This window comes from Sceloporus occidentalis, unplaced genomic scaffold (assembly GCF_023333645.1).
Source record: "Sceloporus occidentalis isolate IW3139 unplaced genomic scaffold, rSceOcc1.0.p SCAF_9, whole genome shotgun sequence".
Taxonomy (NCBI): Eukaryota; Metazoa; Chordata; class Lepidosauria; order Squamata; family Phrynosomatidae; genus Sceloporus; species Sceloporus occidentalis.
In genome coordinates, this window is record NW_028316989.1 from 12,159,326 (window position 1) to 12,186,315 (window position 26,990).

Below are 26,990 nucleotides of genomic sequence, written 5' to 3' on the forward strand. Positions count from 1 at the left end.
AGAAGAGAAGGTGGAAATCAAAGCAAGAGGAAAACCAGCTCGGATCTTTACATCCAAGAGCCTGAGTGACAATTAAGGTTTTAGACACACCAAAGGCAATTGAGCGAGTGTCATTTTTAACCAGTTAGAACATTTTTACTACTTCCTAACCTCAGAAGGGCTACAAACTAGAAAGCCCCAGTGCTTCTCCTCAATAAAGCCATTAAACTGAATGGGGAGTGGAGAGTAGTATTTGTTGTCTAAAAATAGCAAAACTGTATTCTTGTGTTGCTGTTGTTTTGTGGGGCTGGAGGGAGGAGATAGACGAATCCCTTGATGGCTTTCCTGGCTGGTGCCCAGTGTAACCAGTTCCATATTTTGCAACCCTCTGGTTGTTTTGCAGATGATAGGAGCAGATGTGAAAGTCTTCTTCTATGAGGTTGACATAGACAGCTGGGAAACTGATCAATGGTTTCTGTATTTTTCAGTAAAAAGCCCAGGGGAGGTGGAAGTGAATTTATACCTTCCACCCCACTTTAAACGCATGCAAAATAGGAAAGAGTTCAGAGAAGGATTTGTGGGTGTCCAGGTGCTAACCTTTTTTCTAGGAAAAATTGGCAGATGGAGTTCGGTGGTTTTATATTCAGAGTTAAAGGATACGTCCTACTTAAAATCAGAAGATCATATCCCTCCTAGACACACGCACACATCTCTCCCTCCTTTTTTGTCTTATTTCCTCTTCTGAAAGGATGAGAGAATGTCACTGGGAATCCTATTCATTAACCTCAACAAGAGTAAACCCATTGAATTGGCTGTAAAATGGGGGAGTTAACACATGATTAAATCCAATTGACCCAATGGCTCTACTGTATTCAGAGCAAACGGTAAGAGCAGGAATCTTGTAGGTTAGTCCCAGCTAAAGATGACTGGTTGGAGCAATTGGTGAATCAACACAAAGATAAATCCACCTGGTTCAGTGGTTCTCCTCTACTTGGGACTAACCAAAAACCATTTGAACCAGCCTTCCCCCACCCTGGTGCACTTCAAATGTTTTGGGCCTGCCGTTCCCATCATTCTCAGCTTACGTGGCTGCCATTTTAGGGGAGGAGAATGATGGGAGTTGGTGGTTTGACACATCCAGAAGGTACCAGGAGTAAATGAGAGGTAAGCAAATCACTGGAGAGGTGTAATGGGAGAATGTAATCACATAAAAACAATTATACTTTGTCTTAGAGTTTGTAAGATGTAGTCATCTGGTGAGGTGACACATCATGAGACTCCCTGTAGTTGTTCCACAGTTGTGGAGCATGTTCTGCCTCCGAGTCTCACCCTAAACCTCATAAGTAACAAGATATGACAGATGCAGCCATGCTTGTACTTCTTTTGTTCTTTAGGGGTTGCATGGTCCTCCAAACACCCTAAAATGGAGGAGATATAGTATTTTATAGGAGAGGTAATACCCCAACAAATATGGTCACCAGGTCTAGTTTTGCACCTCCATGTTCATATTTCTGGCAGCTTCTGGTGGTTTCAGTCAAACCGAGTAGGGTGGGTTTGGTTCTTTGAGGTCCCTCTTTTTACCTGGATCATCAAAAAGACAAATCAATGAGTCCAAGATTAAATCAATTTTGAACTCTCCTTAGATGCCAGTATGACTAAACTGGAGCTATCATACTTGGGACACATCATGGGATGGCGTGACTCATTGGAAAAGAGGGTAATGCTTTGTCGAACAGAAGATAGTAGAAAAAGAGGAAGACTACATTATAATTGAATTGACTTCAGTCAAGGAAACCATGGCTGTCCCGAAATTGCAAGATCCAAATAGGCTGTTGATGGGGGCTCTTGAAAGTGCCTCAGACACTTTTGTCATAAGTTTCAGCCAACTTGAGGGCATACAATAACAACAACAAGAAGAACAACAACAGCCACGCTTGGAGATACAACACAGCTTGGAGAGGTTGTGTTGTTGGATGTCAGCAAATGTTGATCAAAGACTAAAAAAACAGAAAAGAGCTGCAGTGATGAAAGCTGACAAGCTAAGTCAACAGATCTGAAATACAGTGCTGAGGAGAGTTCTGTGGATGCTATGGGCCACCAAAAAGACAAATCAGCAGATCAGAGACCAAAGCAAACTTGAACTCTCCTAAAGCCCAAAGGACTGGACTATCATACTTTGGACACTCCACAGGATGGCATGATACATGGGAAAAGGTGATTGGGCCGGGAAATGGAAGTCAAGAGTCAAAGAGGAAGCCTGTATTACAGTTGGATTGACTCCATAAAGAAAGCCATGGCCCTGAGTTTGGAATACCTCACCAGGACAGTTGGTGACCAGGGCAATTGGAAGTCTCTCATTCATAGGGTCAGAATTCAAAGACATAAGTGTGTTAGTCTAGAAGATCCATATAAAAAGGGATCTTGTAGCACCTTTGAGACTAACTCATAGGTTCATCGTAAGTCAAAGCCAAGTTGATTGCAATCATCCATTCAGCTTCAGAGGCTAAAGCAACCAGGTTTGGGATATGGGATGGTTGTGGGTATTTTTTACCCCCCACCCCCACTGCAGGTGAGTGTGAAAGAGTGTGATGGGGGCACGCTTGACCTCAGTCCCCGAAGACTCATAAGTGACTCTGCAGAATCTCGCATGCCGAGGGGCGCAGGGCAAAGAGCAGTCTGTTTTTGTCAGCCAGGTTGAGCAAGCGTCTTTATTAAGCTGAGGGGAGCTATAAATTTGCTTGTGCAAACTCCAGCGGAAGAGCGGCCGGAGGACCTGGTGCCAAGGCTGAGGCATGTTCTCGGACACCCAGCATGAATCTTGGCAGCACACGGGGTCCCATCCCCTCCCCGGCCGGTCAGCCATCGGAAGATATCTTCATACTGTAAGCAAGTTGAAACAATGTGCTAAAAATACCGCTTTTTTCTCTTTCCCCTCTCTCTCCCTGATCCCTTACATCCCAAACATTTATAAAAAAGAACTAATAATCCTGTTTACATTGAAACTGCTAGCTCCCAAGGCGAGCCAGCAAGCAGCTTTTTTTATACAAAAGCCCCAAACCAACACTCCTTGATGTATTCCTTTTGAGCGTTACAGCTCTGATGCACTTTTAATAAATATCTCTCCTTTCTTATCCCCCCCCCTTTTAAAAACCCTGGATGTAATAAGTGTTGATGCCGCCTGACATTTTCCTGGTGACTCACGTAGCAAAATTAACCTTGAACTATTTGCATATTCAATCCCTGCGTTCTCTGGCTTGTCTTTTTTTGCAAAAGCAAAAAACCCAACATCCGTCTCTTGGATGCCTCCCCTGCACATCACACACATATATGTATGTATACACATATATAGTTTTATGCATGTGTCCATTGCATTATTTCTTGCTCAGTGCCACTTTTTTACGGGGAGGGAGGTTGTAAAGGGGAAAGAGAAGGGAGGGGGGAAAATTGCCGCTTGGCACACACACAACACTGACTTGAGCGAGCGAAAGAACACCCAGTTCCAGCCTTTGAAAACTGGCAGGTGGCGTACTGTTCCCTGACTGATAAGAATTACTGTAAATAAAACTGTACAGCGTAGTCTTGTCGTAAGATGCCCCGTGTCTCTGTACTCATTGTTCTGACAGCTTTAGCTATTTTTCTCCTCCTTCCCTCCCCCCCTTTGTTATTTTTTGCGGGTCGGCTGTTTTTCAGTACACTCTGTACTTCCCTTATGTAACCAAGCATGCGTATCTCATTGGAACATTCGAGATGTTTGTTTTAAAATCTCCAGGATTTCCCTCCCCCCTCTTTTTTAGTATTATTAATATTATTATTATTACTTGCAAAAAAAATTCTTTCCAGCATAGGTTTCAGCAAAGCTCGGCTTGTTTTTGTTGCCGTTGTGAAATATTCCAGGGAGCACTTCAACCTTTGCTTTCTCATTAAGGGCTCTCTTTTGCTCTTTTTTCCTTCTTAGATGGTGAACTGAATGGTCCTTGGGGTCCCTTTTAGCTCTAGGATTCTATGTATTCCTGCATGGCAGAAAGGGGTTGGGTTGGATGACCCTCGGGGTCTCTTCTAGCTCTATGATTCTATTATTCTTCCATTCCTTCTTTTAGCAATAGCAATAGCAGCTTCATACCAGACTGAGCACTCAACTGTAAGTTACTTGCCCCCATCAAGCTGGGAGTTTTACTCTTGGCACACAAACAACACAATACGTTACTCTTGGCATGTAGGTCACTAAAAGGCCATCTACTCTAACCCCACTTTTTGTTCTAAGCTGGATGAAAGGTCATTTAATCTAACCCAGTTCCTGCAAGGAATCCCACCTGTTGGTTTTCTTGATCTTTTGCTCCCAATTCCCAAGCTAACCCAAGCAATCTCCAACCTGGGAGAAGGGGTGTCATCCTGAGCAAAAATTAGTTTTGGGAGCCATTCCATTGCCCATGTGCAGAGTGCTTTTGTCTTCTCACTGGGTCACTGACTGGAACCTCTTTCTAGGTGGGCTTTCGGAAATCAGGTTTTGTTGCTTGCTGCAAAATCAAGTTGTGTCACTTGCTGCAGAATCAAGTTGAGTTGCTTCCTGCAAAATCAAGTTTTGTTGCTTGCTTTTCCCCTTCTTTCTGGAACAAGGGCAACCTCTTCTGGTTTGGGCCTTTTCTACCTCTGCTTTCCTCTTTGCCCCACAAATCCCAAGCAAGGACAAATAATCTCTTCCCTTCCACCCCAGACAGACCTTTCCTAGGCACCAGCGGGCACCACTGCATTTGGCCTTTTAGGTCAATGATTTTGGAACAAAACATTCCCTGAGCAGCGTTTGGCATGAACTAGCCGTAACCGTTCTCAAATAGACCTGACCTTTCTAATTATGTGGGCAATAAAGCCCTGTTTATTATTTAAGTGGAGCTTGGTTGTGGGGAGGGAAGAAGGGAGGGCGAGAAGAGGACAAGCCATTTGACACATCTTGGCCTTCTCTTTACAGTTTGAGTGTTGGACTAGGACTCTTGGAGACATGGGTTCAAATCCCCGCTCGGCCATGGAAACCCACTGGACTTTGGCACATCATACTCACTCAGCCGAGGAGAGAAAACTCAGAGTAAAGCAATGGCAAACCTATTCTGAGGATAGTAGTAGTAGTAGTAGTAGTATCCCACTTTTCTCCAAAATTTGAGGTCTGAAGCTTGGATGTATTGTCAAGAAAACCCAATGACAACATGCTGTAGTGGTTTCAGTATTGGAGTATTCATTAGCTACCTTCAGCTGCATCTACATTGAAGAAATAATGCAGTTTGACACCTCTTTGACTGCCATGGCTCCATCCTACAAAAGCCGGGGAGCTGTAGTTTGGTGAGGCACCAGCACTCCTTGGCAGAGAAAGGTTAAACACCTTGTGAAACTACAAATCCTTGGATTGCATAAGATGGAGTGACAGCACCTAAAAGTGGTGTCCAACTGCACTATTTTGACAGTGGAGATGCACCCTGAGAGGCCAGGGTTCAAATCCCTCCTTGTCCATTGAAACCGGTTGGGTAAACTTGGAGGAGTTGCACTCTCTCAGCCTCAGGGGAAGGCAAAAGTGGGGGGAAAGCCTCCATAGAATAAATCTGGCCAAGAAAACTCTAGGATAGGGTTACTATAATGCAGTGTCCCTTGGACAGCTGTAAGAACAAGAACCTATTTTCCTTCCTTTGTCCTTTTCCCCTTTCAAGGCAGGCTTGGCAGAAGCTCTGTGTGGGTTTCAAATTGTCCCCACTTAGTTCCTTGTTTGATCAAATGCTTTGCAAAAAGAACAACAACACAACAACACAATAACAGCCCCCAAAGCCTCCCTTGACCCTAAAACCTGCCTATCTACAGAAGGAAAGCTGTGCATGTGCTCCAAGGAAACATGGGCGCATGGTCCATCTTCTCCAATCCATCAGCAGGGCCCTGATGTCATGGCTTGGCTTCTTTTCTCTCCTGCATTTGCTCGGTTCTGGCTTCTTTTTTCTTTTTTTTTCCAGGACTTGGCCATTTGGTTTAGGCACACTTGAGTTGTTTTGAATGCAAACTTGACATCGGCCCCCGAAAGCAGCCGCGAACGACGTATGCACAGTAAACAGGCAGACTGTCTTATTGATTAACAGATGAGACCTCTATTATCGATCAAAGCCTGGCGAGAAAATTTATCACTTTTAATTTCAGCGCTGCCAAATATTTCTGCCTCTGAGCCAGCCGTTAGGGAGACAATTTAAAGGCAGAGGAATGCTTACTTTCGACCGGGGAAAGTGCGGCTAGGGAGGGGAAGGTGGGGTGTTTGCAATGCCATGGGGCAAGGATGAGGGTTTGGGTGGAGTACTTGTGGGGGGAAATGGTGCGGAAGTGGGAAAGTAAGCATCATGGCACACCTTGAAGATGCCATGGACATCTTGGGTTGCATCCACCATCTCCTGTCTGCTAGAAGAAAGAATCCAATGTTGGGGGAATTTGTCCCCCATCTCACACACACACACACACACACACACACACACACAAACACACTTGATATAATATTAGGGTCGGAAGCATCACAGAGGGTCAAGAGACCCTAGTCTATGGGGACACCTTCTTTGGTCCTCTAAGGAAGTTGTTCAAGGAGTTGTCATAGGAAAGAATAGGGAAAAGCCTGCTTCCACAAGCCTAGTTGCCATTGACCTCCATCTAGGGCAGTGATTCCCAAACTTTAGCCCTTCATGTATTTTGGACTTCCATTCGCAGAATCTCAGACCATTGGCCAAGATGACTGAAGCTCCTGGGAGATGAAGTCCAAAACACTTGCAGGACCAGAATTTGGAAATCATTGCTCAAGACCAGTAATTCCCAAACTGTGGCTTTCCATATATTTTGGACTTCAGTTCCCAGAATCTCAGACCATTGGCCAAGATAACTGAAGCTTCTGGGAGCTGAAGTCCAAAACACTTCCAGGACCAGAGTTTAGGAATCATTGGTCTAGACCAGTGTTTCCAAAACTGTGGCCTTCCATGTGATTTGCACTTCAATTCCCAGAAGCTCAGAACCATTAAAGGAATGAAGCTCCTGGGAGATGAAGTCCATAACACCGGCAAGACCAGAGTTTGGGAGGCATGATGTCCAGCCAATTTGGTGGGCTGAGGCTGATGGGCATCTCAGGTCAGCAACATCTGGAAGTCCAACCATCAAGGCTCATCTTGTTTCTCAGCTCAAGTGCAAACTGACTCTCAAAATTCATCCCACCCACCCAACGTTTGGGGCCATGTTGAAACTTTTCCTCCTCTTTCCCTCTGTCTCGCTCCCTCTTTCCCACTCTTTTTCCTCCTCTCTCCCTCCTTCCTCAAAGGGCATTCAAGGTTGCTTTAAATCCCTTTGCTTTTAGCAGTTTCTCGGAACAGATGAATCAAACTTCCGAATCTCAACAATTGTGTTCACAGCTTTGGCCTAACAGCATATGCTCCGAAGACGGGTGCCGGGGTCTATTTTTATCTGCAGAGTAACTTATCTGCTGTTTAGACATCCTGTGCATGCTTGTTTGCCTCCTTATAACCAGAAGCCTGTGACCCAACAGACGCCGACGCCACCGTCACATATGTTGGGGTAGGCAGTTTTCTAAGAAACGCCACAAATACCACATCTCCCTGATAGTTGTGGAAATATCTGCAACTCTCACTGCCGGATGGTGTCATTTCTGCCCCTTTCCTTATCTGATGGTGTCATAGTCCTCCTCTGTTTATTCTTGGGCGCACAGACGGATGTATCACAATTAGGGCAATGTGTTGCGGTAAGGCAATTTCAAAAAGATTAGTTACCTCTCTGATAAGGCGCTGACACTATTGCAGGTTGCTTCTTTTATAAAAGAAAACCAAAGAAACGTCTGATTGTGTTTTTAATCTTCATTTTTAATCTTTAAAAAAATAAAAAGTAGAAAAACGAGGTGGATCAACGCACAGGTTTCCATGTTGGCATCTGACTCTGGTCTGCTGATTATCGGAACTGCTTGGCTGGATTGTATCCAAAGTTTGGGGCGGTGATTCCTTGGGATTGCAAAGCTCAGAATCCTGGCTCAGAGGTTCTGGGAGTTGCGGTCCGAAAAAGTAACAGCAGGCTTCTGGTCTCCAATGGGTGCTTCCCAGAAGTCTACAGTCAGGGCTTTTTTTTTGGGGGGGGGGGGTGCTAGTTTGTATCTCCAGCTAAGACTCTGCCCCCCACCATCTAACATGAGTATGTTCTGGGGCTCCACCTACCCACAGGTAAATTCGGACAAACCCGTGCAGTTCTATATGTATCACTCTATATGTAGCTATCTCGGTATATATCCCTCCATTGAGCCATCTCCATTTTCTGTTTCCTTCGACCAGTCCTCATTTCTAACTTACATTATTTTACATGTTGATCCCACCTTTGCATTTGCTCCTGGGGGAATCGTCTAATGATCCGCACTCCTTCCATATCAATGGGACAGTTAGTATGACCACTATTGACATCTTCTGCCAATATTACCCTGTAACTCCCAAATTCCCCTGAGTTCAAGTGAACTTTTTCTTGTTTGAGTTTCCCTTTAAACGTCTGTATGATGGCCCCTTAATTGCCAAAATACTTCACAGCAATCGTCCGAACTAGATCCTGAATCCTCTGGTGCTTTCTTGCTTTTCTTTCCAAACTGCAGAGCGAGAGTTTAGAGATTTCTTACACTGACAATGGCATTCATTAACTGTATTCGTCTAGAGACATTTCTTGGACTGAGTACTAACCATGTGCAAAGTTAGCTTCTCCTTTCTTTGTTCAGAGAACATCAGAGTCACCTTTACATTTAAATGTTGGATTAGGACTCTGGGGACCAGGGTTCGATTCTCAGCTCAGCCATGAAACCCACTGGGTGACCTTTGGAAAGTCACAGTCTCTCAGCCGAGGAAGGGAATGGCAAACATCCTCTGAACAAATCTTGCCAAGAAAACCCCAGGATAGGTGCACCTTAGAGCTGCTCTAAGTTGGAAAGGACTTGAAGACACACAATGACAACTTTAATGTACGATTTCAGCCTGTAGCAAAATGAATTACACTCATCCCTCCATGTTTGCGGCTTTGATATTTGTGGATTTGATTATTCACGGATTAGATTAAAATGTTCTTTCTAGGAATATCTAGGTCCTCCAGTGCAACTCTGTGGTCAACTGTAACTAAAAGTTGCACTGAAAGACCTAGAGATTCCTAGAGAGAATGCTCTGCTAGGCTTTTGTAGCTCCTCCAGTGCAGTTCTGTGGTCAGTGTCTGTCGGTCATTGACCACAGAGTTGCACTGGAGGACCTAGAGATTCCTAGAGAGAATGCTCTACTAGGCCTTTGTAGCTCCTCCAGTGCAGTTCTGTGGTCAGTGTCTGTCGGTCATTGACCACAGAGTTGCACTGGAGGACCTAGAGATTCCTAGAGAGAATGCTCTGCTAGGCCTTTGTAGCTCCTCCAGTGCAGTTCTGTGGTCAGTGTCTGTCGGTCATTGACCACAGAGTTGCACTGGAGGACCTAGAGATTCCTAGAGAGAATGCTCTACTAGGCCTTTGTAGCTCCTCCAGTGCAGTTCTATGGTCAGTGTCTGTCAGTCATTGACCACAGAGTTGCACTGGAGGACCTAGAGATTCCTAGAGAGGTGTCCTGTCAGGTAAAAATATGGTGTTTTTGTTATTTATGGTTTTTCCATATTCATGAGGGTCTTGTGCCCCTAACCCCAGCGAATATGGAGGGACAAGTGTAGTCTTGTAACTCGTAAAAGGAATAAAAATACAAAATGGGAAATAAAACCCCACAATTACTTGCACAATCTCTAATCGCAGGGCGTACTGGGAAAGCCTAAATTGACCAAGCATGTGATATAGGAGGTCCAGAAAGCAAGACTTGCATCAGCCATATAGGCCCACGCAGACAAACTTGTATCTTCCTTGGAGCACCTCAACTAAATTATAGGAAGAGCAATGCCAAGCATCCCAACTACGAACTTGTAAGGCATCCTTGAAAGTGTGTGAAGTGCTTTGAACATTCTCTGGCATTATATAACTGCTAATTAAAAGTATAGTGATTAGGAAATGTTAAAGGGAAGCTATTGCCTCTTTGCCAATTGCTACATCTTGAAAATGTTTCAACCCACAATTGTCTCCTTTTTTTGCAGACGGAGCCTATTCATTCTGAAAAGGGTGTTGCATGGAGACAATGGGTCTTCCCCCATGGACTGTGTCCTAAATACATATTAGCATTTGGTTTAGCCTGGTGCCATGCTGCAAAATTAAAGCAGTTTGACACCATTTTAACTATCAGGGCTCCATCCTAGGGAATCCTGGGATTTGTAGTTGTGGCACCAGAGATCTCTGACAGAGAAGGCTAACTATCTCACACAACTAAAAACCCCAGAATTCCATATATGAGTCCCTATATTGGGAGAAAGGCGGGATACAAGAAAATAAAATAACAAAATATAATAATAGCATTGAGCCATGGCAGTTAAAGCAGTGTCAAACTTCATTGATTCTGCCATGTAGATCCAGCCTCATTCTAAGAGTTTGTCTACACTGTGTTAGATCAGTTTGATATTGCTGTAAGAGTCAAAGCTTATATCCTACAGAATCCTGGGATTTTTAGTTGAGTGAAGCACTTTAAATTCTCTGTTTTAGCGGTAAGGTTACCCGATGATTTCAGGGAGAAGGTTCCCGTCCCTTTCGTTGTTCTCTAGAACAAAGATTTTCAGTGGATGTTGTTTGTGTGGCAAGCTAGCAACAACTGCTGAAGTTCTGACTTAAACACAACCATCAAAAGTATAGGAGCCTTCTCCAGTTTTCACTCTGCTAACCTTGATCAGAATTTGCTTTGGTGGGCCTTTGTGTTCAGAGAAACATCCCTTGATCATTTCCACGGGGCATTAAAAAAATAGACTTCTTAAAGATTTTATCCATCGTTCTTGCCATTATTATATTCTTTCTCTCTCTCTTTCTCTTTCTCTTTATAGCAGGTGCCAAAGCCTTTGTCTGTGACCACTGTGGTGCGCAGTTCTCTAAAGAAGATGCTCTTGATTCTCACCGGCAGACACACACCGGTAAGGTTTGCTTTTTGGTTGGATCGCTCTCCAATTTTTTCAAAATGGTGTCCTGATCCCACAGTTATAGTGGTGCTCCAGGTTTCCTGGAAAGAAGTTGCTAATGTGTTTTAACTTGGTGGTTCTTCTTCCTCTTAGTCGACTCTGTTTTGGCCATCATCATCAGATTGTATGGCCTCTTCAGTTTCGTTGAGTGGCCCCTTTCTGTTTGGTGGATGATGGTTATTTGGGTGAGGGAAACAGAGAATTCTTGGTTTCAGAGTGGAGATTAAATTCCTCTTGCGCTTGTCAACCTTACTCCTTTGTCCTGTTTTTACTCCACTTTCTGACTGCCAGGAAAGGAACTAGAAGACCCAGAATCCATAGTGTTAGTCTGGAATATCTATATGCAAAGGTATCTTGTAGCACCTTTGAGACTCGCTGTGCAAAAGAAGTTGTAGCATGATATTTCGTACACTAGGTCTGCTTTCTTAGATGGATAGGACATTGCAGTGATGCAAAGACAGAGAGTGAGAATCATTAGTGCAAACACAACGGCAGCTGATAAAATATTGGAAGGCATTCCTACCTGAAGCCAAAGCCATTGCTTAGGAAAAAGACTTTCAAACATGAAGCCCACTGTATGTTTTATGAATATAACATGTGGCTTTTTAAAAATATAATACAGCATTTTATTAACAGCTGCATGTCATGACCCTCTTTGAAGTGGATGTGTGGCATGACATTCTGCAAAGTTTGCTGAACTGAACACTATTTGTGTCTTAATAGTTGCACTAAAATGTGCAGTGCAAGGCTAGAACGTTATTTTTTGTTCTTTACAATATGCTCCGTCTATTTGGTCTTTATGAAACAAATTGCATTGGTATTTTTTCCTCCTCCCTGATTGAGAGCTGGGCCTCTAACCATCACGTGCATCTGTATATATGTCAGTGGGTGGGACTTCTGATAAAGCATTTGCTCAACACTGGTTGCTCAATGGCAATTGCTCAGTTTCTGATTCCATCCTTGATCGAAGAATGGTTTCATTGCACTCATCTGTGTTGGGAAGCATGAGATCCTACCATTTTCCCACCGTAGGAGACTTGAGTAGAATTGCTTCACCACCGAGAGAGTGAGAGTGAAAGAGAGTCACCTTCCTTGTGCCATCCCTTATGAATGGGCTCACCCTGTTTTAAAGCATAATTATATGTTGAATAGGATATTGTGGAAGTGCAGTTGTAGATGGTGTAAAAGCATTGACCGTTGGATGCACCAACTTGGACTTGTCCCTAAGGCAACCTGATCTTCTCTTCCTAGTTTTCCACGTTGGCCCTCTTAGCCCCCTTAGATGGCTACATCTCCTTCCTCTTGATACTGTCTTTGAATAGATCCCCTGGGGTTTTTTATGGGTTTTCTTTCCCCATTCTACACATTTGAAATTTCTAAGGATTGGTTCCTGGCAAAGATGAAAATATGCTGGTAGTTTTGGTCGCTACCCTTCTTTCCTTTGGCTTTGGTCACCACTGGAATATAGACCCCTGAAAACAACTCTGAAGCTGAACTTGGTTCTCAGGCTGCAAGAGATTCTCTGTCCTTCTTCTAAGGCAAGGGTGGCCAAAGTGTGGTCTGCGGCCAGCATAAATCTCCTAGTACCCCCTATTTGCCCCCAAATGCCCTATGGAAGCAGTTTGCCATGTTGAAAGAAGAAGCAGGATGTGACTTCTGATTGCTTCCTGGTTGAGAAGAAAGCTTTTCTTCTACCTAAAATGTCATGGAGTGGATGTAAACATGGCAAAAATGACCCCATGACTCCCTGGGGTTTTTTGGAAACATTTGAGTTTATGGGTTCAGAATAGGGTGGTCATGACAGGCAAAGAGCTGTCTTTTTCTATTGTGGGAGATTTCACATTGTAGGTTGAGTTTCCCATATTTAAAACATGCATGGGACTAGAAGTGTTTGGTATTTTGGAATTTTAAAATTTTATTTTGGAATACATGTATTTGCATATACATCCGTAGTGACATATCTTGGAGATGGGACCCAAGTCTAAACACAAAATTCATTCATGTTTTGTATACACCTGATACACATAGCCTAAAACTGTGTAAGTTTATACACAGTATTTTTAATAATCTTGTGCATGAGACAAAGTCTGTGTACACTGAACCATCAGAAAAGAAAGATGTCACTATCTCATCCACCCCTGAACAAAGTTTTGGCTTTCGGAGTATTTTGGATTTCAGAATTCCAGATAAGGGATGCTAAGCTTGTATTTTAGCCCACTTTTTCTCCCAATATGGAAACAATTGTGAGCGGTGACTGATGACTTCTATGTCAATTCAGGGTTGAATCTACTTTGGCGTTGAGTATGAACTTTATAAAGGTGCTATCCCCAAAATCCTATATTGGGGATAGGATTTCAGCACCTTGGGCAGCTATTTTGAATCCTGGCCTAAAACCAGAAACAGATCAGTCTTGTTCTGCTGACATAGAAGCCAGAGAATACCCCTAATACTAAGTAGCTTGCCTGAACATTTTACTGACCTGAAGAAATTGCCACAAGCTTCATTTGCCCATTTTGAAGATGTCTCTGCTATTTAGCAAAGAACAAGGAAAGAGCTAGTTCCCTCCTGGACTGCATTAGGCTGAGCAAATCTCTTTAGTACTGATAAACCAATAAATGTCATTAAGGATGGAATGTATGCATCTGCAGGTTGAAATTTAACACGCTGGATGCTATCTCAGCTTTCAAATATACAGCGCTGACTCGGTGGGACAGGATCTGGAAGCCTGATAGCAACCGGTGTGTATGCATCATTGAGCACAATGGATGTTGGCTGCCCCATTTGAATCAGGAACTTTAGTGGTTAAAGTGGCAGTTCATAAATTGGGGACAGAATTGCCACTGTCTCTCAAGCTGGTCAATGCCTGGGACAGATGAACAGGTTTGTTACAAATACAACGGATATTGGAAGTATTTTGGTGAAGTGGAAGAAGGAAGTCTCTGAGCTGGAGTCTCCCAAGGTGGCAAGAGATCCTGCAAAAGGAAATTGTGGTTCTGTTGGGTAGCATTAATGTCTCTTCCTTCAAATGCTTTGCCCAGTGAAAATCCTTGCACACAATTGTGTGTGTGGTTGAGTAGACATTACTGCAAGGGAATCATACTGTAATCAGTTGGCCAACATTGATCATAGTTCAAATCTAGCTAGCTAGCAGTCCCTCTAGACACCTAGCATGGCACAGCAATTTGAGTATTGGACTACAACTCTGGGAACCAGGGTTAGATCCCCAGCTTGGTCATGAAATCCACTTGGTGACATTGGGCAAGGCATATGCTCTCAGCCTCAGGGGAAGGCAATGGCAAATCATGCCAAGAAAACCCCATGATACGTTCGCCTTAGGGTTTCCATAAGTTGTAAATAACCCAAAGGCACAAAAACAACAACTGTCTGTCCGTCTGTCCATCCGTCCGTCCGTCTCTCTATCTTCTCCATATCCTTTTTGGATTCCTTTTTAAATGACTGATATATACAGTGGGTCCTCCACATTCACTGGAGTTAGGAACACAGGACCCCCGTGAAAGTGGGGAAAAACACACATGAAAAAACACTAATTTTTTCCCCAGAAGGATTATCTCTCTAGAAATCTCTGGGCCCTCCAGCACCAATGCCCACCGGATGCTGACTACAGAATTGCAATGGAGGACCTACAAATCCCTAAAGACGTGTTCTCTCCAGGAATCTGTAGGTCTTCCAGCATGACCTCTGGTGGATGTTGCCCACAGAGTTGTGTTGGAGGAGCTAAAGATTCCTAAAGAGCACATATCAATCAAATCCGTGAATCATCAAATGCGCAAAAAGTCCAAGCTGCATATGTGGAGGGCTGGCATCTATTAAGCACAGAGATGCTTGGGAAGAAGCATCAAAGGATCGCCTTGGGTGAATGTGAGAGACACCTGGTTGAACCGAGTGGCCCCTTTTGGGACTTTTGCACTCTTTGCTGGAGGAGGAATCACAAGAGAAAGGAAAATAACCCACCTGTTAATAGTGTGTGTGTGTTTGTGTGTTTTCTAGGAGAAGGTTTTCTTTTTTCAGGACAGCTGTCTGCAAGGGCTCAGGTCCTGCCTCTCTCCTGGAAATAAAGTTGGAGAGAGTTTCTAGTTATTGGATTTCAGCGATGACCTTGCTTGGAAGAAGTTGTGGGGGTGCCGGTCAGGTGGGACTCCTGAGACAGATTAAGTATGTTTTGATTTAAAACTTTGGGACAAGAATGTCAGCGCCTGCCAAGAGAGCCGTGTCGGTGCCAGAGTTCCAAGGGTGACATGAAAACAGCAGAATGGAGGGACCAAAATAGGCGGCTCCGGGTCAGCGCGACCCGAATGGAGCAGGTTTATCATCGCCTCCTCAAGTTGTAAACAAGGTCTTCTCGGTTACATGTCACAAGCGGGTTTGATGGCCAAAAAGGGCCTCCCACTTGCCAAGAAATTGATAGCTTCCTCTTGCTGAGCCTTGAAATAGCAAACAGCACCAAGACGAGAAGCATGAGAATCCAGACCAGTACGCATTTTCTGAAGGCTCCTTCCAAAAGGCACCTACCTGGAAGAAAACAGGTTAGGCCCAGAGTGACCAGATGTCCTAACCACAAAGGAGGACAGGACACCACAAAATATAGGGTATGACCAAAGAAAAGCTAAAAACACTAATAAAAATATAAATCCATGCTCCTTCGTCATACTCAAAACAGAGGACGTTTTGAAATTCCTCCTGGACAGAAGGTTGAAAGGTAGGACGTGTCTGGGAAAAGGAGGACATCTGGTCACTCTGAACTGGTCACATCCCTGTCTTTAAAATGCCATGAGGACAGGGAAAGCGGATTAAAATGAATTTCCTTTATGTCCCTGTTTGAGAATGATAATCGAAAATGTGGTAGAGCTTATCTGGTGGATGTTTCTGGATCCTTACCTTTCCTTTCCTTCACTGTTCCTAAGAATCAGTGCAAGATGTAAATATTATGATGACATCTATTGAATGAATGAATGAATGAATGAATAATAATAATAATAATTTTTATTTATATATCTTGCCTCTTCCAAGGATCAAAGCTTTCAGCATCAGGTCTTACATCTACATATTCAAGGTGGGAGAAAGTGCCTCCCTTCTCACTATCTTTTCTCTCATATATATATATATATGTATATATGTATGTATATATGAGCTCTATAAACATTTGGGAGGCAGTTTTGACTTTGCAGAATCCACTTAGTTGGCCCAACTTCTGTATTAGTAAGAAGAGAGCTTTGGCACTTTGGAGGGGGAGGGAAAGGTGGAAAAATATTAAACAAGTATTCGTTACAAATTAAAAAGCGATTCATTCTGTCCCTGGCAGCTCCTGGAAGAGTGTCTTTGATATTCACTTTATATAGAGGTTATGTGAACTAGATTTGTTCTCCCCCCCCCCCCTCTTTTTTGGAAAACTGTAATAGCTATTGGCTTTTAAAAATACCAGAGGTGATTCGTATAGCATTTCCTTGGCCTGACCAAGTTATTTCACATGACCAGGCAACTTATAGCAGAATGCTGTGTAACGCCAGCCCCTCTCCCTTCTCCATGGCTGTGGGCTTATGTTTGTACAGTCAGTACCCTGGCATGGATTTACTCCTGACCTAATTTCACTCTCTGCTACTATACAGTCATGCGGCATGCCTAATATAGAGTTTATTTTCTCAGCCCATGGCTTCCTGGCCATGACACGGTTTGTAGGCTGGGTGGATCAGCTAACTTGGGGACTCAGGCAACTTTTGTGGGATCAGTGAATTTAGTGTGGTCAGGTGAAGGGGAAGACCATTACACAGAACAGCACATAGTGTTGGAATGAGGACAACTTGGCCACATTAAGCCCTATCTCACTTCTTCCATAAATCAAAGACTACCATTAAACGTGAAAGTAGCTGAGTGTAATTTTATCTCAAGGATTTGATTTTCATGCATGTGGGGGAATGCGATAATGCTAAAGAGTTAGAAATCCATTGGACTGGAGGGTGAGGGTGAATAGGGATGCATATAACTAGATGTTCAAGATTGCTGTGAAAAGTTCAGAAGGTACTCCAAGAGAGACGAATCTGGCTCACCCTGAACAAAAGAAAGCCACAGCTTGTCGATGGAGCCTGCTTTGAATCTGATATAGCAACCCAGACAAATATTCTTTTATGTCAAATTGGCAGAGAATATGCCAATGTATGAGATCAATACATGATCTCATCTTCTTTCCACACATCTTCCTTCCAACCCATAAAAGGTGACTTGGGTGAATCTGTCCAATCTGGGTGAATTTCCATCTCCAGATGATCACAAAGCTCTAAGGGATACATAAAGTGAGATATAATCCTTCAAATAGTACAGACACAAGCTGTATAAGGCTTTTTAGGCCAACAGCAGCACTTTGAAGGAGCTATCCATGGTGGTGAACCTTCTTGCCCACCTTGGGCAGCTCTCTTAAAGTTTGAAATAATGGTCAGCTATGACAAGGGCCAGCATAATGTAGTGGTTTGAGCATTGGCGTATGACTAAAACCAGGGTTCAAATCCTGGCTCAGTTGTGTAAACCCACTGGGTGACTTTGGGCCAGTTACACTCTCTCAGCCTCAGAGAATGGCAATGGCAAAGTGCCTCTGAAAAAACTTGCCAAGAAAACCTCATGACAGGTTTGCCTTATGGTCCCCATAAGTTGGAAGTGACTTGAAGGCTCACAACAACAACAGCAACAAATGCACATAGACATGAAGACTATGCACCCTCAAGGTAGGATCTCAACTTTGGTCTTCTGGTAGGCAAAGTGATTTTGTAGCACCATTGAGAGTAACGGAGCCAACGACGTTGTAGCATGAGCTTTTGTAGACTTGGTCTACTTCCTCAGATGTAAAAGCTCCATTCGTCTTCTTTAGTCTTTTGGGGATGGGATCATCTGCATGTTCTCTCATGTTCTTGTGCCCTTCCATCTCTTACCATGTCATCTGAGGAAGTAGGCTTAAGTCTACGAAAGCTCATGTTTCCAACTTCTTTCTTTCACTTTGTCTCAAAGGTGCTACAAGATCTCTCTACATACAACATGTCATTATGAAACACACTAGAGCATCACAGCTCTTGAACGGCAAGGGGAACTCTGCAGTTTCTCTTTCTTTTGTAGCTCTTCAGCTTTAAACTGATTTTCCTTCTGTAAGGAAGCCGTTTGGCTTCCTTCTGGCCTATGGCCCTCCCAACTTCACTGGAGAGTCTGCTCCCCAGCACCCAAACAGCGGAGGAGTTAATAAAAGCAATGTGTAACTGAAACATGAAAAGCTATAAATTGTCTTCTGTTTCTCCCTCTCCTCCTCCCCACTCCCCGCTTTTCCTCGGATGTTGGTAGCATTTTGATTTAATAGTTGGCCAAACACAAGGGTCTATTTTATCCAGCGTTTACAGGCCTCGGGGCTGTTATTCTTCCAAATTTAATAGCATTGAAATTGCAGGGTTTGTGATAATTTGCCCATCACTTTCTGCGCTTCCATTGATGTTTATTGTCAGCGGGATGGAATCTCGATCCGATTCACTTAGATAACATGTCTGTTAAACATTTAGATAATTGTGCCATCATTAAGTTGTCACATTATTTTAGAGATTCAAAACAGTATTGTGGTAAGTGGAGGTACAAGGAGGGGAAAGGCAGACTGGGGGGAAGAGAGATAGAGAGAGTCTTGTATGAGCAGAGCAATGGCGGGGAAGGAGAAAGGTTGACCATCAACTTGGCTTCCAGTTTGGCTTGTTTCCACTCTGCCAAGAGCTGAAGAAGGGACCTTGTAGGAGTTGCAAATGGGCTTCACCTTCTATTCTGCAGAACTGTGCAAGGAATAGGAATATTTGCCCTTATTACACTTATGTGTAATAAGGTTTTGGACTTAACCTTAGAAAAAACAATTGGTGTTGTGTGCCTTCAAGTCATTGAACCTAAGGTGAATCTATCATAGGGTTTTCTTGGCAAGACTTGTTCAGAGACGTTTTGCCTTTGCTTTCCTCTGAGGCTGAGAGAGCGTGACTTGCCCAAGGTGACCCAGTGAGTTTCCATGACCCAAGCGGGGATTCAGACTCACGGTCCCATGTGGAAAGGACTTGAAGGCACACAGCAACAAGAAGAAAATAAAACAGCAGGGCCTAAATATCCTAAAGGCACCCAGATTCCACCTGAACTTGGAAGCTCAGCAGGGTCAGTCCTGGTTAGTATTTGGATGGGAGACTATCAGCAAATCCCAGGCAGTGTAGGCTATATTGCAGAGGACGAAACTGGCAAAACCACCTCTTGAGGCTTCCTTGCCTAAGAAAACCTATGTGGTTTTGGTTTGATGGGAGCTGAGAGTGTGGCAAGAGTTCAAGGAGAATTGTCTTCTGTTTTAATGAAGATTGTGCCCCCTCTGAAGAAATCTTGCCACGAAAACCACATGATAGGTTCTCCTTAGGGTCAGAAATGATTTAAAAGCATGCAAATGTAACAGCCCTTGTCTATTCTTTCACCTGGCAGCCCTACCTCACCCCATGGAGGATGCTTGTTCTTGGTGGCTGGGTTACTGCCTGGTTCCATCATGGTGGGGAAAAAGTCACAAACTGTTGAAGTGATGCTCAAGATAGAATTTCCCATTCTCCCTAGCTTGGAAACATTCCTTTCTTTTACTGCATCTCCCAAAATCCTTTTGCTGGCCATACTGGTTTGGGGATGTGAGGATCTTCAGCTCCTCCTTTCCAAAGTAACCTTTTGTTCTCCTTAAGTTCCCTCAACACACCTCAAAACGGCGAGGTTCTTTAACATTTCCACAATATTTCACCACATATTTGTGCCTGGACTGGAGTTTTCAACCTCATTTTCTCTACCCATGTTGGAAATGGGGAGTGGGATGTGACGGGGCCCCTGAAAACATGGGAAACTGTACCTTTTTTTGGACTACAGCTCCCATCAAGCAGAGCTGCACACAGCTATTGTTGTTTAGACCAAGTAATTTTCAGTTTGCTGTTTTGTTTTTTTGGAAAAGTAAACCAGAAGAAGGTTCATCTAAATGAGAGCCTGCCGCCACATCCTGCAGGAGCTAATTCCATAACTTAATGATGTGTTGCATGAAGACGTATTTCCTTTCGAATCTCCTGCCGATCTCTAGTGTTATGGAAGGAAGAGAGAAACTTCTCGCCCTGTCCACTTTCTCTCCATCATTTCAAATTTTAAAGACTTCAGTCCTCTTTCTGCCCAACTTCAACTCCCAACCATCCCTGGTTGTCTTTCCCCCACTTTTAAAAACCCAAACAAACCCTAAACACTTTGGTCAGAATCCCATTGGTATCTTACTCATCAGTACTTATGGAAAGACTATTCACATTCCTTTGCTTCCAAGATGGGAAACAGGTTTCTTAATAGTCAGCACATCCCATTTAGAAGGATAATAAACCAGTGGGGTTTGTGCACAATTTTCTCCTGGTATTTGATCCGAAAAGGTTGTGGAGAAATTATTCTGCAGGTAAAAATACATGGCTCATTTTGTGCGTATATGCGCAACCTTGACATGTCTCCACAAAATAAAAAAACTTTATATTTCTCTGCAAAACAATTCCTCCACCACACTTTGGGATGTTCAAATACAGGGAGAATACTGTGGGTGAATATCTGTTTTTAACCCACAACAGGGAGAAAACTTACATACAATATTTGTCCTTACATGTGAGAATGAAATAACCAAGGATTTACATCCTTACACAGTGCTTGGATATTTTCATCTGATTCAGAACATCCACTTTCGATCTAAACTTTATGAAGTGCATGTGATCCCATCACACACTTGTCTTCCACATGCGCGAGTGCACTGAGCATTGTGCATGCAGATGTGCATGAACACTTCATTGCACATTCAGTCTCAGCACACTGCAATTAGTTCGAATGATGCACAGCAAAGAGAGTTGGCGTTTCGCCACCCATCTGTCCAGGGCCTATGTCCCTCCCCAAGAGGTTCACCACCATGGAGAGTTCCTGTGAGATTCGTACTGAAACCCGGAGCGGGTTCACCACCCTACGAGTGTACAAACAATCCAAGCCAATGCCTTTCTTTCTTTCTTTCTTTCTTTCTTTCTTTCTTTCTTTCTCTTCCATCACCATCCCCACCCAAACAAAACAAATGAAATTCCCTTCCCTGAGCAACCTCCGACTTTCTATTACAGCTTCACAGGACTCTGGAGAGTTTTAAGATAGCAGCTTGATTAAGCTTGTGGGGAAAATACTATCAGCATGCTACTCCACAGACAGAGATAATGTACTGTTGGCATTAAGTATGTTTAAGGGTAATTATCTTTCCCCTATTCATACTGGTTGCAGAGGAAGAGAAAGGGGTCGGCTTTAGGCGTGTTGCACTTTACAGGTCCTATGTAGAACTGGTAGGAAGGGTTGAGGACCACCTGGTGATGCACATGATAAAAAGTCACATACACAGCACACACAATACATGAATGGACCCTTGGTATCCATTGGGGTTTGGTTCCAGGATACCAAAATCCATGGATGCTCAAGACCTATTAAATACAATGGCATAGTAAAATGGGCATTTGTAGGTCCTCCAGCATTATTCTATGATCAACATCTGGCCAATGTTGGCCATGGAGTTGCACTGGAGGACCTGGAGATGCCTAGAGAGGTGTTCTTTTAGGTAAAAAGAATAGTGTTGTTGTTTTTATTTGCGGTTTTTCCACATTCATGGGGATCCTTCACTCTTAACCCCAGCAAATGTGGAGGGACCACTGTACAACTCCCAGGGTTCCATAGGATGGAGCCATGACAGTTAAAGACATTAACCCTACAGTGCAGATGGAGCCTCTTTCTCTTGAAAAGTCTTCATGAAGGAGGGTATTTTCCCCCCTCACTTTTCCTGTGTGTGTTTTTACATTTGTCAGGCGACGGTGTCAGTGTGGCGATGGAATATTTCCACGAAAACTAGATGCTTCTGGTTCTGCGGTTGCTTGAGTCCTTCAGGCGGCGTATAATTGTTTACATCATGTCAACCTTGACATCTTGATCCTGTTTTGGCAACTGGAGAGGTTTAAAAATAGGTGTGTCTTGGCAACCAGGGTCCGGAGCTAAGTTCCCAAAAGTATACGATTTCACCAATGGGTACTGAGATCTTCAGCACAGGTTTCCTAAAACCAGTGCACCTATTGGATATAGTGGAGTGCAAGTCCCATGGCTGGGTAAAGGACTATGGACTTTATAGTCTGAGACATCTGGAGGACGACAGGTTCAGAAAAGCCTCTTCTAGCTGAGTGATTATGAGAGTTGTGGTCCAAGAAATCTCAAGGGCTCTAGACTGAGGAAACCTCTGGTTCCTGGGGATGATGGGAGATAAAGTCAAACACATCAAGAGAGTCCTAGGTTCAGGATACCTCTGCTATCTTGGAATTATGGGGATTGTAGCTCAACGCTTCTGTAGGACATCAAGGAATCTGATGGATGGGGGATTGTGGAGGTTGGAGTCCAAGACAGCTGGATTATCTGGGAAGCAAGACTTTCCTTGTTCCTTTGTGTTTCAATAAAATAAACAAATATTCTGGGATTCTCACACTGATCAATGGAGGAGCAACAGCAACGGCGGTGTTCAGAAGGTAGTGCGTGTTTCCCAGGAGTTGTTTACCAGGCTAGAAAAATATACACTGGACTTGGCACAAAAAAAGAGTTGCTAAAAGAGACCGACACCTCCTGGGGATTCTTCCATTCCAAGTCGCGCACGACGTACCTCTTGAGAGGCAAGAGATGCCAATTGTAATGCTAAGCCCCGGCTTCTGACTGTAATGAAAGAAGTTCCCAAGTACCTTCAGTCTCACCCATTCCTGGGATTACAGCACATATATGTGTATATGTGAGAGAGAGTGTGTTAATTTTATTTCTAGTACTCTGCCCTTTCGCCTAATATTTATGGGATTTATAGGAGAAACACACACATACAGAGAGAGAGAGAGGGGGGGACCTCTGAATATTTTCATGTTGTTTCTTCTCAAGATATACCACCATGATTTCCTTCTGACATTGCACAACTAGCTTGCTGCCACAGAAGCAGAGAAAAGGTTGTTTTCTTGCTCTGAGATCTTTTGAGGTGCTCCTGAATTTCAACTATTGCAAAACAGAAGCAAGAGGGAGATGCCACTCCCCTCTTTTTGGGGGGGAGGTGTGTGACTACCTTTGGTCTATGGAGTTGGCAGATGCTGGACTACATGGATGGTCTCATAGAATCATAGAATCCTAGCGTTGGAAGAGACCCCAAGGGCCATCCAATTGAACCCCCTTTTCCCATGCAAGAAGACACAATCAAAACACCCCCAACCATGACTATCCACCTTCTGTTTAAAACCTCTAAAGAAGGAGACTCCACCAACTGCCAAGGCAGTGTATTTCAAAGTCGAACAGCTCTTACTGTCAGGAAGTTCCACCTAATGTTTAGGTGGAATCTCTTCTTCTGTATTTTGCATCCTTTGTTCTGGGTCCTGTTCTCTGGAGCAGCAGAAAACAAGCTTGCTCCATCCTCAATAGGGCATCCCTTCAAGATATTTAAACATGGCCCTCATATCACCTCTTAACCTTCTCTTCTCCAGGCTAAACATGCACAGCTTCGTAAGTCTCTCCTCATAAGTCACGGTTTCCAGATCCTTCACCATTTTGGTTGCCTTCTTTTGGACACATAGCTTCAGCTTCTCAACATCCTTTTTGGACTGTAGTACGCAGAACTGGACACAATATTATTCCAGGTGAGGCCTGACCAAAGCAGAATAGAGTAGCATTATGACTTCCCTTGATCTAGATCTTCATCTGGTCCATCAAAGTTTGTTTGCCATTATTCCTGGAGTTTGGAAGAGTTTGTTCTTGGACTACAACTCCCAGTAGCCAGGGGATTATGGGGGATGATGGGGCAATTCCTTTAAAAAGACTTTACACAAAGGAGCTGACCTTGGGTAAGTCACACTTTCACAGCCTCAGGGGAAGGCAATGGCAAACTTCCTCTGAACAAATCTTGCCAAGAAAAACATATGATAGGTTCGCCTTTGGGTCGCCGTAAGTCAGAAACGACTTGAAGTCAACAAAAATAAGTCAAGGGCACAGTTCTTCCATGCCTTGTGTTCCCCTGTTCACATCTGACTTCAGAGGTTACTTCAGTTGATCAGCAATTTTGAAGAATCATGCCACTTATCTTTGGTGTCTGAATATGGGTTTAGCAGCCTATCTTTAGACGTGTGTGTGTGTGTGTGTGTGTACACTCACACACACACACACATATAGGGATGTCCTGAGTCGGCTCCTGACCATTCTTTGGCTTTCTTTCCCGTCCTTTAAAGTGGGTACAGTGTAAACCCAGACGCCTTGTAACAGAATCTTCCCAGCGTTCTTGAACCTGGGCCATCAATGTGTTTACCAAGGAACAGAAAGTACCAGCGCGGGTGTCTCTTTTTGGAAAGTCTCCGTTCCATAATCGGAACCTTATGACTTGCAGCTGAAATATTTTGCTGTGTGTTTTGGCTCGGGCTTTGAAAACGAAATGCTTTGCGAGCTTTTCTCCGCTCACGAAAACACAACCCCTCATGGTCCTCTTCCTCCTCCTCCTCCTCCTCCTCCTCCTCTCAGAAGCTGCTTCCAACAAGCCGAGCCCGAGATAAAAGGTGGAAGCAGCTAACTGGCGTCTCCCATTCATCATCGGCCCGAAGTGCCAAATTCCAAGCCTTCCATTTGTGGCTTCAAAGCTTCCTAAAGCTTCTTGGGGAAGATGGAGAGAGACCGGACATGTGAGGTCCTCTTGGAAGCCAGTGGAGCATAACAATTCACCAGCATGTGTGTTGAGCATGGTTGCTGACACTAGGGTCCACATTAGCATCATGGCCAAAGAGAGTTACTTTGTGTTCAGTAAGTCCTACAAAATCAATGGAGGAGGCAGAGACCATTGCACCTACACACATACTGGGCCCAACTGGCTGGTTGCAACCTTGCATTTCCATGCACTGGAAGGAATGCAACGTTATTTCTGGTTCCTGTATTTGCTGATTTTTTTCAGCCCATTTATATTTTAATTTGCAAGCTTAGGAAGGACCTCTAGGAAGCAAGCAGTTTTAAATGCTTTGGGCTCTTTGGAGGGTGAGAAACCATCCAAAACTTGGCCTGAAAAAAAGTTAAATTTAGGGGAGGTCTGTGGGCTTCAGCAGGTTTTTGAGGGGTTTCATGAACCACGGTTTAGTCCATAAAATTCGTATGCAGTTTCTACAGCAGAGGGAAGTATCACAGCCTTTTAGCAGAGTGCAGTCAGCCCTCTATATCCACAGAATTTTTAAACCATGGATTCAAGCATTCATGGTTTGAAAATATTTTAAAAATGTATAAATCCCAGAAAGCAAACCTTGATTTTGGCACTTTATATAAGTGACACCATTTTACTACACCATTGTATTTAATGGGACTTGAGCATCCGTGGACTTTGTTATCCACAGGAAGGTCCCTAGCAGATACCAAGGGGCCACTGCATTGTCAATCAATCAGTTAATCAATCAATCAATCACTTACATTTATATCCTACTTTTCTTTCAATACAGGACCCATGGTGGCTTGCAGCACATGATTAAAATAAAACACAGTGGGCTCTTGTTATCTATTGGGGTTTGGTTCCAGGATCCCCTGTTGATACCAAAATCTATGGATACTCAAGTCACATTATATACAATGGTGCAGTATATAATGAAATGGTGCCCCTTATATAAAATGGCCAAATCAAAGTTTTTGTAATTTTTGTAATCATATATTTTTGTAATTTTTGTAATCATATATAAACATAGATGGTCGAATCTGTGGATGCAGAATCCATGGATAGGGAAGGCCAACTGTGCAATGCGTGGTACAACAAATACACATCCTTAAACGCACCACAGCATTAACATATTCAAACCAGTTTTAATCCGTATGAAACCTAAGATCCAGGTAAAGCCCATCCTGTTGAAAGACCTTGCCATCACACCCAGTTAAAGAGAAGAGGCAGGTTTGAATAAAAAGATCTTTGTCTGTCGGCAAAAGGCGATCAAACAAAGTTGTTCAGAGCTGTGCTGCAAGTCTATCCAAGTATGATTACAATTGTATTTACATGACTAATATACCCATTCGCCAAAATGTTTTGCCGCGGTCAAATCTTACTGCACTGATGCTCCAGACCACTGTGCAGTTAAAATGGGAAACAGGGTTGCCTTCGTCCTAGGTATGACTCTTTAGGGTCACCCAAGAAATGCCACATCTATGCCCCTTCCCCTTGTGCATCCTTTGGAACCTTTGACAGTATGTTTTTCTGCAGTCGATAGCTCCAGAACAAGTTGGCTCTCTCAAGCGGTGTTTGCATTGCATCGGGGTTAGTTAAGGTTAGCAGTTTCATCCCTGAGCAGGTCTTGGCTCTTGTGGGTTTGAAAGCATCCACCCACCCGTTCCCCCCCTCCAACCTCCCCAATTCCAGGATATCTAAACACAGAGTCTCTTTGTGTGACTGTAATGTTGTGTGACAGCATTTGAAATCTGAATCCGAGTACACATTCCGAAAACGGTGGAATCTCCCCAGCTTTCGGCGCGGAAAGGACGGGAAGAGACGCACAGTGGCCTTATACATTTTTTAAAGTTCGGCTTCCAGACCTCATGTATCTCTAGGGCTCTAACAAGTGTGGGGTTGCATGTTTTCCCCGCAAAAATAAATATATAACAGAGAGAATGTGCAAGATCTTGGAATCTATATTTAAAACACACACCACCAAAGGCTCAGGTTTAATTTCCCCCACTTTTGCAAATACTATTTAGACAGCAAGGAGAAAAGCCCTCTCTGGCTAAGCTACAGAAAACCTTTCTTGTCCTCTAATTCTAGATGAAGAGGATTAGTGTGAACATATTTAGCCTCTGACCTTCAGACAAAAGCATTATCAAATTTAGTG

At 43.6% G+C, this 26,990-nt stretch overlaps 1 protein-coding gene across 3 annotated transcripts in view; it reads left to right on the forward strand.

The window, feature by feature from the left end:
- The window catches only part of ZBTB16 (zinc finger and BTB domain containing 16), a 165,175-nt gene that overhangs the window by 89,440 nt on the left and 48,745 nt on the right, over positions 1 to 26,990 (forward strand). For 2 of the 3 annotated variants that reach the window (XM_089538591.1, XM_089538592.1), the window contains exon 4: positions 10,939 to 11,025. In XM_089538591.1, coding sequence (XP_089394717.1) covers positions 10,939 to 11,025 — 87 coding nt within the window. The remainder of the gene's footprint in view (positions 1 to 10,938; positions 11,026 to 26,990) is intronic. The other variant, XM_089538593.1, reaches the window with a different exon arrangement.